This window comes from Emydura macquarii, unplaced genomic scaffold (assembly GCF_026122565.2).
Source record: "Emydura macquarii macquarii isolate MOO-44397 ecotype Brisbane River unplaced genomic scaffold, CSIRO-AGI_Emac_v2 contig_3647, whole genome shotgun sequence".
NCBI classification, from domain to species: Eukaryota; Metazoa; Chordata; order Testudines; family Chelidae; genus Emydura; species Emydura macquarii.
In genome coordinates, this window is record NW_027133784.1 from 932,274 (window position 1) to 946,952 (window position 14,679).

At 50.1% G+C, this 14,679-nt stretch overlaps 1 protein-coding gene across 1 annotated transcript in view; it reads left to right on the forward strand.

Annotated features, from left to right (window-relative positions):
* Nucleotides 1–14,679, forward strand: part of TANGO6 (transport and golgi organization 6 homolog) — an 86,634-nt gene that overhangs the window by 50,532 nt on the left and 21,423 nt on the right. The window contains exon 15 of the mRNA XM_067536728.1: nucleotides 3,066–3,218. Coding sequence (XP_067392829.1) covers nucleotides 3,066–3,218 — 153 coding nt within the window. The remainder of the gene's footprint in view (nucleotides 1–3,065; nucleotides 3,219–14,679) is intronic.

Below are 14,679 nucleotides of genomic sequence, written 5' to 3' on the forward strand. Positions count from 1 at the left end.
ATATTACCGTGTTGTTTAAGAGCCCTAGTCATGGACCAGGAGCCCGTGGTACTAGGCTCTGTATAAAAACAGAACAAAAAGACAGGCCCTGCCCCAAAGAGCTTACATTCTAAGTGTAAGACAGGACTCAACAGAAAACAGACCTGTGGTGGAGTACAAGGAGACGAGGAGACAATACTGTTAGCATGGCAGGCTGTGGTCTCCGCACACCAGCAGCTAAACTGCTGTGAAGTTTTTTTTGTAGGCATCCCAGTGAATTAAAACTCAGTCGCTGTGATCAAACAGTGTTAGGAACGTGAGGGTGAATAATACAGAAAAGGAGCAGAAAGACCAGATGAGTGAGGTAGTCTTTTATTGGACCAACTTCTGCTGGTGAGAGACAAGCTTTCGACAAGCTACAGCACTGTGTACACAGAAGGATGTCATATAAATCAGTGGTGCAGCCTCAGCTGGATACTGTGTGCGGTACTGGCCACCCTGCCTCGGGAAGGGTTTTTCAGAACTAGCCGGGACTGAGACACGAACAATGAGAATGATTGAGGGCCTGGAATTCATGGCCTCCTCGAGGATAAGCTCAGACCTAGGCAGAGGGCTCTGGAATGCTGGGTGTAGCTTTTTGCCTGGGCAAAACCTGCTTTTAGTTTTTTCTTTCTGCAGCGCGAGTGGAGACACAGTTTTCCATTGGTTTTGCCTATGCTGCAGTTTATCTGCATATATATATGGCAGGAGGGGGAAGCTGCATGAAGAAGATGGTTACAAATCTCAGGAAAAATTATTTACTTCCTGCCTAACCTGCCCTTCGAGATGAGGCTTTGGCTCCAGCTGCCTCATTTTCTCCTATCTGCAGGGCATTGGGTTGGGATTTCTCTTTTTTCCTGCCTAATTAGGGTGTGGTTGAAGGAGTCTCATCAGTTATAACAGCAGCGCTTTCATTTCAGCTTTGTACATTACTCATTCAAAGAAAGGCCGTAGCTCCTATGCCACTCGCTCCTGCCCACTGCTCTTCTAGTCTGGGCCTCTCCCACTGCACGGTGGTGCCAGGGCGTCTCCGTCTTGGTCTGCAGCACCCTGCATTATCCTGTCCTGACTCCTCCCCTCCCCCCCCTCCCCCCCATGCAAAGCTGTGCCCTCGTACCCAGTCTGTACTTGCAGTTCCATCAGGTCTGCACGGACATTCCAGATACACTTCATTTGTGACTGACGCCAAATTTTAACCAGGATTCCAGAAGACTTTTAAATTAGCGCGCCCCTTCCCCTCCAGCTCCTGTGCTTCCGTACCCTCCAACGCTCGACGCGTGGGGGCATAGACATACATTGATTTCATATGTAAACCCAGCCAACTCTCGAAACTTCCACTCTTCTGCTAGAATGAATGTCTCCTGGATCCTTTCGTGCAATGTGGGGGCTGTTGATGTGTGTGTGGTGCGGGGGAGCAGTCCTCTATTAAGGAGGTGAGGCAGTGACGCCAGAGCTAAGAAAGACACAACGCATGGATGGTAAGAAACAGGTTTCGAGAGCTGTGTCTCCTCTCATGGGCTGTGGTGTTCAGCCTGGAGCAGCACAAGACGAGCTGTTCATGTGACATGAGCCTCTTCCAATCTTTAGTCGCTGGGGTTTGAAGCCAAGCCGGTGACTGTGGGCCCTGCCTTGGGATTTTGGCTCCCCAGAGGTTGGCAGCACTTGAGGCCAGGGTAGGGCACACACACAGTCAGTGCCCAGGCATGGTGTTTGAGGGAGGGTGAAAAGGCATTTGTGAACTGAGGCTGGTATGTTGGGTCAGGCAGCAATTCCTGGTCTTCTCCTGCAGTCCCCATGGCAAAGCAGGGCAAAGAGACGCCGTCTTGGGCTGTGGGGTGAATTGATGTCCAGAGCTTGGCTGAGAACTATGAAGTGCTTGGGGCAGCTTTCAGTGACACTCTGACCCAAATCCTTCCCTTCCATTTTTTAACTACTTTTTGCCCTGTGAACATCTCCTCTCAGTCTGGCTGTGCACAGGTCACCTCCGCCTGCTCTCTGCAGACAGAGGCCGGGGAGCAGCGAATGCGCCGTAGCTTGATCTGCTGCACCTGCGATCCAAGAGGATCGTCAGCGCCGTTTATCGCAGCTGACAGCAGGAGTGATGTGCAGGCACACAACTGCAGGAGCATCGTTACCTTTCATGTTCCGAGATTGCGACAGGCAGCGAGATACCTTGATGCTCAGACTTCAAGGTGTGAGGAGATGGGGACTGTCTGGGAAACTCTGGCAAGTGTGTTGACGTGTGCCAGAGATGCCAAAGTGAACAAAGGCTATTCAGATCCCCCAAATTATCACCTGACACTGCCTGGTGCAAATAAAAAGGTTTTCCTATAACCTGCCACTTCTAATGGCTGTAAAAATCTCCGTCTCGGCGCTCTCACTTCTCATTCTGTGCCCCACGGCATGTCTGCGGCTGCCCCAGAGCGGTAGTTGGGATGCATGGATGACAGCTGTATCCGCCACACAAAGGGCTCGGCCAGTAACCTGCACTCTTAACCGTTGCCCAGCAGCAACTAATGGGAGGCAGGTATGCGCCGGTGGGAACCAGGTTATTTTACAGCTCTGCTGGGACACTACTGGAGTGGAGATGGGGAGGAGAGGGGCATTTTGCAGCTGCAAGACCAGTTTTCCCACTCCACTCACATTCACAGCTCCAAGAGTGATTAGCCTTCGGGGCCGGATACTCGTAGCATTTTATTGGCCTGAGAAGTAAAGCGATCGCTTTGGGCTACAGCTGAATGGGAGACGGTTGCCTCAGGGAGGAACTGACCTTCTTCATGAGGGGCAGAGCCCTCTGAAGCAGAGAAACGCACCGAGCAGAGAGGCTGTAAACCCAGAAGAGACCCTGAGATTGATTTTCTTCTGTACGTTCACTGTGGCTTGGTGCTCCATGATTAGACATCCTGGGGTCTATCTGTCCATTTGTCCATGTGCTCCTACCTGCCTCCCGTCTGTCCCCTCTCACTCGTCAGCTGTGTGCCACGGACTCTATCCCCTGCCTTATATTTTAGATTGACTCATGTGCCCCTTTTTGTTTTGAACCTCAGGTGTTGCCCTTCTGTCAGATGTGTACCCGGAGCAAATCCTGCCCTGCCTGCTGGCCCAATATGGGGGCACCTCACCAGGCACCGCAGGACCCCAGACCACAGAGACCAGGATGAAAGTGGGGGAGGTGCTGATGCGAGTAACCCGGGCACTGGGTGAGTCTGCAGCTGTTTCTCCTTTGGAGGGTGCAGCAAATGCTGCCTCAGAGCCACTTGTACCATGGCTCTTGTGTATGGCCGGGGGCTTTCTTGGGTCCTTGTGCGTGTGCCCAGATTCCAGTGAAAATGGTGAAAAACTTCGAAGTTGGGGAAGTTTTAATGGCCATTTTTAGTTTATTGGGGTTTTTTTTTCATATCTACAAAAATAAAACTTGCTGTGGAAAGCTCACACTTCCCAGGACTGACTGTACTGTAAGTTTGGTCACTGGAACCAGATGTGCCCAGACTTTACCCAGCTGAGGGTTTCACTGGGAATTTGAGGGCAGCATCTATGTGGCATAAAATGTAGGAGACAGCAGGCAGCATCCTCTTCCGCTGTTTGTGGCCAGGCCGCTTGGATCGGGATGGACTGTCCGCTGCACTGTGGCCATCCCGACTTAAAGCTACTCATTTGTGGCTTGATTTTCGGGTGTGCTGAGTACTCCAGCTCCTGTTCACTGCCGTGCCAATCGCCTAAGCCAGGCCTTTGAATCCTGCACTCTTGACACACCGGGAAAATGATCACATGCCACGCCCCAATGAACGTTTAATAGTTAGAATCACACTGCTGTGTAAAGCCCCAGCTCCAGCAGGCACACCAGCCCGCTCCCTCCCCACGTCTCTCCCCGGGGAATGAGCCTGGCAGCGTCTCCAGCAGGCTAATGAATTCCAAACCTGGCAGAACGAGGGAGGAAGCAAGGTCAGCGTCAAGAAGCCTTTGTAAAGAACAAGCCCTGCCCACCACCCACAAACCAATGGGATTTCAGCTTGAGCACCGTTGCTTATTGCAATGGTCATGGCACAGACTGCACAGGGAGAAGGACAGTCTGCTGGGGAAGATGCCAGCAGGGAGCCCTGGCATAATGTCCTCTCAACATGTCATGGAGACACAGCACTAACATGCCCACTTGTAAGGAAACGCTCACAGAGTGAGCTCCGTCTCCTTCCCTTTGTAATACAATCACATTGCCTGTCCCTTTACATTAAACAGCTGCTGGTAGAAAAGTTAGCCAGCTGCATGATTTATAAAGAACTGAGATTTCTCCCCTAGGCTGGAGCTTAGACATTAGGACAAACGTAAGGGGAGTTGAGATCTAAAGGAGGCTGTGGAATCCCGGTCATTGGAGGTGTTGGAGAACAGGTCGGACAAATACCTGTCAGGGTTGGTCTAGGTTTACTTGCTCCTGCCTTGGCGCAGGGAGCTGAACTAGATGACCTCTTGAGGTCCCGTCCAGCCCGACATGTCTATGGTTCTTCATGTATCTTCTAGTATATACCAAGGCTAAATCAAAGGGGAAAGTTGTCAGCTGGGATAGTGACTTGTGAGCTGCATTTGGTGGATGTAGACTTCCAAGCTTTAGTGCTTCCCCGTGGCAATTGTCTATAAACCTAGTTCTGCTCTGGCTTCTGTGCAGGATATTGGCACCTTGGGGCATCTGGTGATGTGACTTGCCCAAACCGCAACAAAAAGGTCCAGTTCCTCAGAACTCCGTCCCCTTTCCCTGGGCCTAGCAAACACAGGGAAGCACAACAAAGCCCCCTATATGTGTTAATCCAGCTGAGATATTTACTGCACCGTAAACTCACCCTTTACTTTACTTCCCCATAAATGGTAGTTGAGGAATTGCCCACCTGCTTCCCGTATGGCTAACGACGCGTTATAAAACAAAATTGGATTGCCCAGCACTTCCTGGCGCCCCTTGGACTGAAGCGTTGCGGCTTGTCTGGGCACGATGGTGACTGTGTTTTTTGCTTTTTTTTGCTTTTGCTTTTACCAAAAAAAAAAAAAAAAAATCCTCTTGAGGGAGAGGAATAATTCGTATGTGCTGGTTTGGCCTCTCTGGCTGTATGGGAGATATGGGCAACTAATACTTGCTTCCTAATGCATCTCTCTTCTCCGCCCAGCCCTGTGGTACGGGCTCGCCAGAGATCAGAAAATACGCCTCGTACTGCACCACAGAACCAGCTGTATCCATTGACTAGATTCCTGTTTAGCCTTTTATTCACTTCAAGCATATTGAATTTAACTCTGTACATTTCCAGCTGTTCCAGAGGCTTCCCCGCCTGTGCCCCCCTCACGATCACCTGCTGCAGAAAGTGATTAATAAACCTGCTTTGAGTGCTGCTAGGCTGCTCTGACTGAGGCAGAACTCCTGCCCTGGCCAGCACTGGTGAAGGGAAAACGTCTCTTCTACAGATGGCTGTAAAATTGTACCAGAACTGTGGGAATATGGCAAAATGATGGGCTACAGTGAGGCTGGAGAACCTATTGAATCCGCTAGTGGCTTTGAGCGGTGTTCCTCCTAGACCTTTCCCTTTAAAACGTGGCTGCACCAGTTGATGCTCACGCAGACTTTGGTGGGATCTCCAAGTTCATCACTCTTGGGGTGGGAAGGGTTAGCTGGAGGTTTTCATTCGCATTGCGCCCACCTCCTCGGGTTCTTCCCGGCAGCCTGTTGCCTGGAATGGGGGGTTGTGCGTTCATCACCCCCTTTTGTTAAAATGCAGTGTCGTGGGCTATTTATGCCCAGGAATCAAGGTTCCATATGGAGAGATTCTGCTACGCAGCAAAACAGCCCCAGCTGCTGCCTCCTCCCTGGGAGCTCGTGATCCAACTCTTGAATGATTCTGACTTGCTTTCGTCATCTCCGTTCCCTGTCAGTGGGTAGAAGAGTGGCTGGGGGAGGCGTGTAGACCAGTCCCTCACAGACTGGACTGTGTGATCTCTGCAGACCCTTAACAGCATTTAGAACGTTTAACCCTCACCTTCCCGCTCTGCCATGCGGTGATTTGAAGGGCTTTTTGTTTTCCAAGGTAGAATCACAGCTCTTGCTTGTTGGATTCCTTTACACGGATATTTCTAAACCTTCTGCAAAACCACCAGCGGTGGGAAAATTCTCTTGGCTAATATACACGAGCTGCAACTGGCAAAGGGCCCTTTCTTTAAAGATAATAGCATAATTACACTCCAGAGCGTCAGTGCTCTATCCTGCTCATTGCTAACTTTTCTCCTTTTAAAAGAAACCCAACAATTGCAGTTCTCTCCCCCTCTTCCTCCCCCCCCCCCCCCCCAAGCGAAGGAGCTCGTTTGGGTTGTTCCTCATCTGAGAGAACAGGGAGCAAAAGGCTGAATTTTAAGAAATTAAAATCCCACATTAAACTCCGGAGCTGGGTATCAGGTAGCAAATTAAACCATCACGTGAGCTTTCTAGTTACCAAGCCAGACTGGAAGGTCAGGAGATCTGGATGTTGTACTCGGCGTTCAGCAATGCTCACAATTCCTTGGATCACAGGAGCAAGACATTTTGCTGGCCAGTGACAGTGTGCACTCACTCTTCCTGCCTTTCGTGGGTAGAGGTGGCTTCCAGGCCCATCTTGCAAGGGTGTGATGGGGAGGTTGGGGCTTTTCCTGCATTCAGCCTAGTCTCTTGGCTGAGGCGCTAGCAAGTATCTCTGATGTAAGGGCCTGACCAGTTTTGAGATGTTGAATGGGGGCAGAATCAGGCATTTGGCCAATGATGAAGAAACAGCTAGGGAGCAGGATCTTGTGTGGATGGTACGTGCAGGGAGAGCCATGGTATTGTAGTCTCTGGCACATACTCCAAGGCCCTGGGGAAGGTCTGGTCTTTAGCCTCTTACTAGACGGTGGCTTTGCAGTTTACAAGCCAGTTATGGAGAGCTTTGTCTAGGAGGAGTGCAGTGGGTGTGTCTGTGGTCCATGCTTGGAAGTTCAGTGAGGGATGGTCAGTGGATGAGGTCAGGTTTAGGAGATAAGAGGGTCTCTTTGATACCCAGGTTAAATAACAAAGACAGACAAGGCTAAAGTTTGCATTGGAAGCTGATCTGAGTATTCCCAGACTCTGATGGTCAGCATTTCGAACTCTTAGACCAGGTCTATGCCCCAGCTGGCAGAGCTCTGCCGTCAAACCCCCCAGAGGAGACACAGCTACGCTGGCAGAAAAGTGCTTCTGTCGGCATAGCTAATGACGTTTGGGGAGCTGATGTGACTATGCTGACAGAACACTTCTTCTGTGGGCACATGCTGCATCTACACTAGGGGGCTTTGCCAGCATAACGGTATCTGTAAACCATTCATGTTGTGCACAAGCCCTTAGTGTGGTCTGTCATCTTGACTTTTGCCTCATTAGCACTATGAAGCTCTAATGTTTAAAACTGGTCAGTGATTCTCTGCAACCTCGACTCTGACGTCAGGGTTTTGGCAGGGATTCATAAGTGACCGTCTCTGCCGCCCGTCGAGGAGCTCCCACATAGGAGGGACTGGCTCCTCGGCATTAGATTGCAGCCCTTCATCCTGGGTAGCAGATCAACCTCGTGATGCCCCTGGTTGAGTCTTGGTAAAACAGGGCTCTGCTGTGACTGGCACGTAGGAGCCCCAGCCATCCCGTGTCACTGCAAGGAGAGCACCGCAGGGGCTACTGAGGTTGGCGGGTTAGAAAGCCTCACCTCAATCCCTGGAAAAATCATGGAGCAGGTCCTCAAGGAATCCATTTTGCAGCACGTGGAAGAGAGGAAGGTGGTCAGGAACAGTCAGCATGGATTCACCAAGGGCAAGTCATGCCTGACCAACCCTGATTGCCCTCTCTGAAGAGGTGACTGGCTGTGTGGATGTGGGGAAAGCGGTGGACGTGATATACCTTGACTTTAGCAAAGCTTTTGATACGGTCTCTCTCAGTATTCTTATCAGCAAGTTACAGAAGTATGGGTTGGATGAATGGACTATAAAATGGATAGTGAACTGGCTAGAGCATAGGGCTTAATAAGTAGTGATCAATGGCTCCATGTCTAGCTGGCAGCCGGTCACAAGCGGAGTTCCCCAGGGGTTGGTGCTAGGGCCAGTTTTGTTCAACATCTTCATCAATGATCTGGAGGATGGGGTAGATTGCACCCTCAGCAAGTTTGCAGATGACACTAAGCTGAGGGGAGTGGTAGATACCCTGGAAGGTAGGCTTAGGATACAGAAGGACCTAAACAAACTGGAGGATTGGGCCAAAAGAAATCTGATGAGGTTCAACAAGGACAAGTGCAGAGTCCTGCACTTTGGATGGAAGAATCCCATGCACAGCTACAGACGGGACCGACGAGCTGGGCAGCAGTTCTGCAGAAAAGGACCTGGGGGTTACAGTGAATAAGAAGCTGGATATGAGTCAGCAGTGTGCCCTGGTTGCCAAGAAGGCTAATAGCATACTGGGCTGCATTAGTAGAACCATTGCCAGCAGATCAAAGGAAGTGATTATTCCCCTCTATTCGGCATTGGTGAGGCCGCATTTGGAGTATTGTGTCCAGTTTTGGGCCCCCCACTACAGAGAGGATGTGAACAAGTTGGAGAGAGTCCAGCGGAGGGCAACAAAAATGATGAGGGGGCTGGAGCACAAGACTTATGAGGAGAGGCTGAGGGAACTAGGCTTGTTCAGTCTGCAGAAGAGAAGAGTGAGGGGGGATTTGATAGCAGCCTTTAACTACCTGAAAGGGGGTTCCAGGGAGGATGGAGCTAGGCTGTTCTCAGTGGTGGCAGATGACAGAACAAGGAGCAATGGTCTCAAGTTGCAGTGGGGGAGGTTTAGGTTGGATATTAGGAAAAAAATGTTCACTAGGAGGGTGGTGAAGCACTGGAATGGGTTACCTAGAGAGGTGGTGGTGGAATCTCCATCTTTAGAGGTTTTTAAGCTGAGGCTTGACAAAGCCCTGGCTGGGATTATTTAGCTGAGGTTAGTCCTGCTCTGAGCAGGGGGTTGGACTAGATACCTCCTGAGGTCCCTTCCAACTCTATGATTCTATGTTGCCAGGCTTTCACCCTCTCTTCCAGACGATGCTCCTTTACCCGTACAGTGCCTGGGACAAGTGCTGACTAGCCTGCGTATTTATAGACCAAATTCAATTAAACTGTATGTGTTTAAATTCTGCCTATTGCAACACTCTGAAGAGTTTAGCCAGCATTTTAAACCCACCTTTTTATCTCTTCTTTTCTCAACTTTGCCATGAATTGGAACTCCTCCATCTCCTCCAGGGAGGCAATCCTGCAGCACAACTGGCCCTTGTGTCTCCTGGGGAGCAGAGGGAAGGCTGCTTGCATGGGTCTGATCACATCAAATGACTGTAGCTGAGTGGAGTTTGCCAGTCCATACATGAACTAAAATGAGCCGTTAGAAGAATTTTGCATTTAGCATGAAATCAAAATGTCTGTATCACTTTTCTGTTAACATCTCATTTATCTGATATTGATTTGAGACATCTAGCGTAACCAAGCGAATGTACATGGTGCTGATCCAGTAGAAATGGACAGGCCATTTGAGACTCTACACCCAACCTCCCACAGCAAAACTAAATACACATGAATTCTTCCCGTGTTCATTTTTATCAAAGGAACATCCCTGACAAAGGGCATTTCCTGTGGTGTAACGGTCACCTCGGCAGTGGTACTTTGGCTCAGCCAAGGGCCAGCAGCCCCACTGAGGTTCTGACTCTGCCCACCGCAGTGGCGTCTGATCAGTATCTGACTCTAATCCCCAGCAAATGGCCTGGATGAGGCCGTTGTTTCTTACACAGGATGAAAACTGCTTTGCAGGTGCCTCAGTAGGGATCTGGCATGGCTGGTGGCACACACTGTCCCTTCCAGCAGCGCAGCTGTGCGTGTGTGTCGGCCACCCACAACCTGATACCTGGCATGGTCCGTCTGCCTTGACAGGACGTGTCACTGCAGTGCTGAACAGAATACCAGCGGTCCTTAGCTGGCTGGCGGGGGGCAGAAGGTAGCTCGTGGGTGATCTCCGTGCACAAGCGCCCACATCACAACTGGCAGAGAAGCCGAGTGCTGAAAAGCCATGAATACTGAACTGTCTTCCCCCTAGCTGAGGCCTTTCCGTTAAGATTTGAGACGTAAGAGCGGGTCTGGGGAGCAACCGATGGGAATCTTGTACTACCCATGCTCAGGCTGTGTCTATCCAGAGGCTGGAGGCCTTTGGTGACCAGGGACCTGAACTCTCTCAAATCAGAACAGTGATGGCCTCATGTTCACCAAAGTGCCTGGCACACGGAGGGTGTGTCTACGCTGCCGGGGCTGCGTCAGGCTCCACGGATCGATGCAATGGGATCGGTCGAGCGGGCAGTGGAGACCTGCACAATTGATCCCGGAAGCGCTCTCTGGCTGATGCAGTAAATCCACCCCCCCAAAGAAGAGTAACGCTGCGTCGACCGGAGGGCGTTTCCGGTCGATGCAGCACAGTGGAGATGCTGCGGTAAGGGAACGTTAGTAAGTCAACGGGAGATACACAAACTACGTACTGAAACTTGTGTATCACCCGCCGACGATACCGGCCATGTAGACCAGCCCTGAAAAATGCGGCCTTTGGTGGGCGTACGCACACAGACCAGGAAAGCAGAGCCGCGGGAGGACCGTAGAAACGCATTCAGCCTACCCGGCCAGTGAGTGCCTTAGTGGTGGTGTCCTGGTGCCACTCACAAGTCCCGTCAAGACCGAGAGCTTGCTCCAGCATGAAGGTGGTGTAAGGCTGGTAGTTGCTGCAGAGTGCACCGTGCAGAGCCAGCTATCTCAGCCTCCCGACAGCTCCAGAGGAACAAGCAGAGACATCAGTTTTTCCCGTTTGCCCTGTGAACAGTGGAAAATGTTCTTCATGGCAAAGGTTGAACTGTAACGTTCTGGGGCTGGAACAGGAGCCTCCGTACAGAATAAAAGTCCAATCAGCTGATCATTGTCTTCAGCAGATTATTCTATAATAACCCTGAATTTATGGCTGTAACTGTGTCAGCTCTAAGTGGTTAAGAATAAATTGTGTGTGTGTGTGTCTGCTGCAGCTTCAGTAATCAGTAACTAAGGTCTCTCGAGCTAATCATGGCGCTCCAGCAGTAACCGTGGCCACCACCTTGGATAATTATAGGTGAAAGATTTCCTCGGGTTTTAGTGTCTGCAGCAGCATTATATTTTACTCAGAGCATTGCTGGGCCTTGTCCAGCCAAGACCTGGCCACTCACTAGCTGATGATAGTAGAAGAAAATCACTGACCAACTCGGAGGACAATAATGCAAAATTATAAAAAGGAATAAATAATTTAAACCATCCACTCCCCTCCCAATGTTGCTGGCAGTGTCAAGGACAGATTGGCAAGATCTGGCCGGTGCAGAGGGAGGGTGAATTTCTGGGATAAAAGCCAAAATGTGTGAAAAGCTAATCAGCCGGATTTTTACACCAACAGAGAGAGACTGATGAATTATTCACCAGTAATTGGTTGGCTAGCCCAGACAGGAAGTGTTCAGGTGGGAAACGCAGTCAGTCGGCGACTGCAAATCTGGGTTTGTTTCTTGGGACCTTGCCTTTCATTCTGTACTAGACTCTCTGTGGGAGGGTGGCAACTCCCCACTTCCAGGTTGTAGCTGTTCTGTGCCAACTCCTTTGGGCAGAAGGAGGCGTTTCCTGGTTTGTGTTCAGCGTCTTGCACCACTGTAATCCCATTCAGCTAGTGAGTAATTGTTTCAATCTGGAGGTGGAAATCTTGTGGATCCACAAGCAGCGTACACAAATGAATATGGTTTCTCGCCTGCTGTGACAGAGCTGGTGTCGGTTATGGGATAGACTCCCAACTGACTAGGAGGAGAGAAGTCCTGCGTTGTATTCAGCTCTGTGAGGGCTGAATTCTCATCTTGGGTAGCAGGCTCATCTCGCTTGCCTTGTAAAATCTCCAGCAGTGCTGGACTCTACAGGAGATGCCGCACTAGGATGCTTATATGTCTGAGATCAAGGCTGAGCCTTTTGCTGTGGGCTGTTGTGACAGGTGCCACTGCGTCAGTCAGGGTGCCACACAAACCTTCACATCCCGTGACTGCTGATTTGCAACAGTTTTCGCTCTTTGTGTCAGCCTTCTTATAAAGCAGCATTTTGGCTTCTGGTGCCTGGCAGCAGATCGTTTAAGGCAAGTTGAGATCTGTTAGCTGACTGAAAGTACTAGAAAAGTGAATAGAATCCGTGTAACCTGATGCTGCTGTGTGTCACTTTGAATCAGCATTGCTGCACCCTGCTTATCCACATACCCCGTTTCTGGGGGAAAAACTCTCCCCTTCCCCCTTGTAGGTTTCCTGAAGGATTTACATCACTCCAGTGAGCTTTCATCACAGGCACATGAAATCTGCCCCATCTATGTCGGGGAGACATTTCCTCCTGTTAGGCAGGGATTATTCACCCTGCTCTGCAGTGGGAGGGGAAGCTGCTTTGTTCAATCTGTAACTAATCCACCAAAGGGCTGGTGCTGTCCCTGGCTTTAGCAAGAGAGAACCATAGTAATTAGCTTTCCGCCTGGGCCTTTCCCTACAATGCAGGGGAGATGCAAGCCCACCATTGCTGAGCAGTGCAGACAATGTTACCGCCGGGGTATAGACTTCTTTGCTGAATGAGTTCCAGAACAAGGAGTGTTGCATTATTTTATTTATTATTCGTATTGCCATAGCGCCTAGGGAGCCCCATTCCTGGACCAAGACCCCACTGTGCTAGGCACTGTACAGACACAGAACAAAGAGAGGGACCTTGCCCCAAAGAGTTTACAATCCTAGGTATGAGACAAGAGACAGATGGAGACGGAGCCAGGGAACACAAGGAGACCGTGCTGGGCAGCATGACGGGCTGTGGTCTCAGAACACCAGCCGCCTAGGTGTTGTCCAGTGTAGATATCCCGGCAAGGGAGAGATTTGAAGGGCGATAATGAGGTAGCTTTGCAGATGTGTACAGGGAGCGCCTCCAAAATGTGGGGGGCAGCGTGGGAGAAAGCATGAAAGGGCTTGTTTGAAATGTAATGGAGCGAGGAGACGTTACGGGTGGGCAGCCATGTAGCACAAGGGCACAATTGCTTTAGTTTGTGCTGTTCCCAGAGCTTTCAGTGTTGTTAAATGGCTGACGGCTGTTTGTATGGAATTGGAGGATGCCAGCAAGCAGGCATGGCTGTGTGACCTGGATACAGAGCTGTGTGTTCTGTGCTGCTGTCTGAACTGGGAGTGAATCTCTTTGCATTCAAGTACAGGTGAAATTAAGAAAGACTTGGAAGTGCATTGAAAAGTGCTCCTAAAAACACCCCACCTCTGGTCCATTGCTGTGGAAGCCAGTCCTGGGTACAAGGCATCTGTTGTTCAGAACTGGAGAATGCGTGTTCTTCTGGAGCCCAGGCAGCTTGTAGTTGCTTTGTGCCCGGCAGCAGAAGGGGTTTGCCCTGCCTACCGTCGTCATGGATATTCTTCTTCTTCATGGAAAGGGTTAATCTGTTTGTGAATGCTGCTGAGCCCTGCGGTATCTTGCGGCAGCTGGTCCTGCACATTAACTGTGCTTGGTAAAAATGTTTTAATAAAAACACCCTCTTTTTATCAGTTCTAAATTTGAGGTGTCCCCGCTTGCCTTCATAGTATGACGGGCTAGATAGGTGCCTGCTTTGCCTGCTCTGAACCATTCATTATTCTTCACAGATCTGTCACCTCACCTCTTATTTGTCTCTTCGCTAAACTCCATAGTCCTGTGCTGAAAAGAACCCCCGTTTATAGACACTGCATGGTCCTTGGGACAGAGCGTGAATCCAGAAGGCCAGGCCTCCGTGGACACTAGTCACTTCGTGACACTGCCCTGAGACCTGGCTGGGAAAGTCAGACTTTCTCCATTGGTCTTGAAAGCCATTGTCCTGCGTGTGGGCTTGGGATTGAAGCATGTTGCATTGTGCAGGCTGTGGGAACATTCCCTGACCAGGAAGCTCTAACCTAGGAAGGCTGAGCCAGGTCTTCACCAGAAACTTTTGCTTGGTTTTTTAATAAACTTTTGGTTGGTTTTTTAGAACATTTTTATGTTAGCAAAAACCCTAGTGCAGGCATGATTACATTGGCATCAAAGTGCTTTTGCCTGTTATTTCCCAGGGGAACCAGTATAAGCTACAACAGCAAACGCACTGGCCAGTATAAGCTGCACCTGCACCCGGAGGGTTTGCAGGTATAGATCGCTATAGCTGTATAGCTCTACAGGGAAACCTGCCTAGTGTCATGGAATGGATTCAGAAAACGGGTTGTTTGAGCTGCCATGGGCACAGCCAATGGCTATGAAATACCTTCTGTGCGTAGCCCCTGCATACAGGATCAAACGTTAGATAATGACAGGAGATGAGTACAATCAGCTGTGTGTTCTTGCTGAACGTATGCGATAGTGATGGGTCAAGAACAAGCTGCTCTAAACCCGGTTTTAACCTCTTTGCGGTTAGAGCAATAAATGGTGAGGATCAAATATCCAGACCATGCTGATTTTTATTTATAACCCTCCTCCCTGCTCCCCCTCCAGCAGAGGTGTTGGGGGTGCGGCATGATAATGCTACAAATCTGAACACTAAAGCACCTTCTTTTAAACAGCAAATTGTAAGGAGGAAGAACA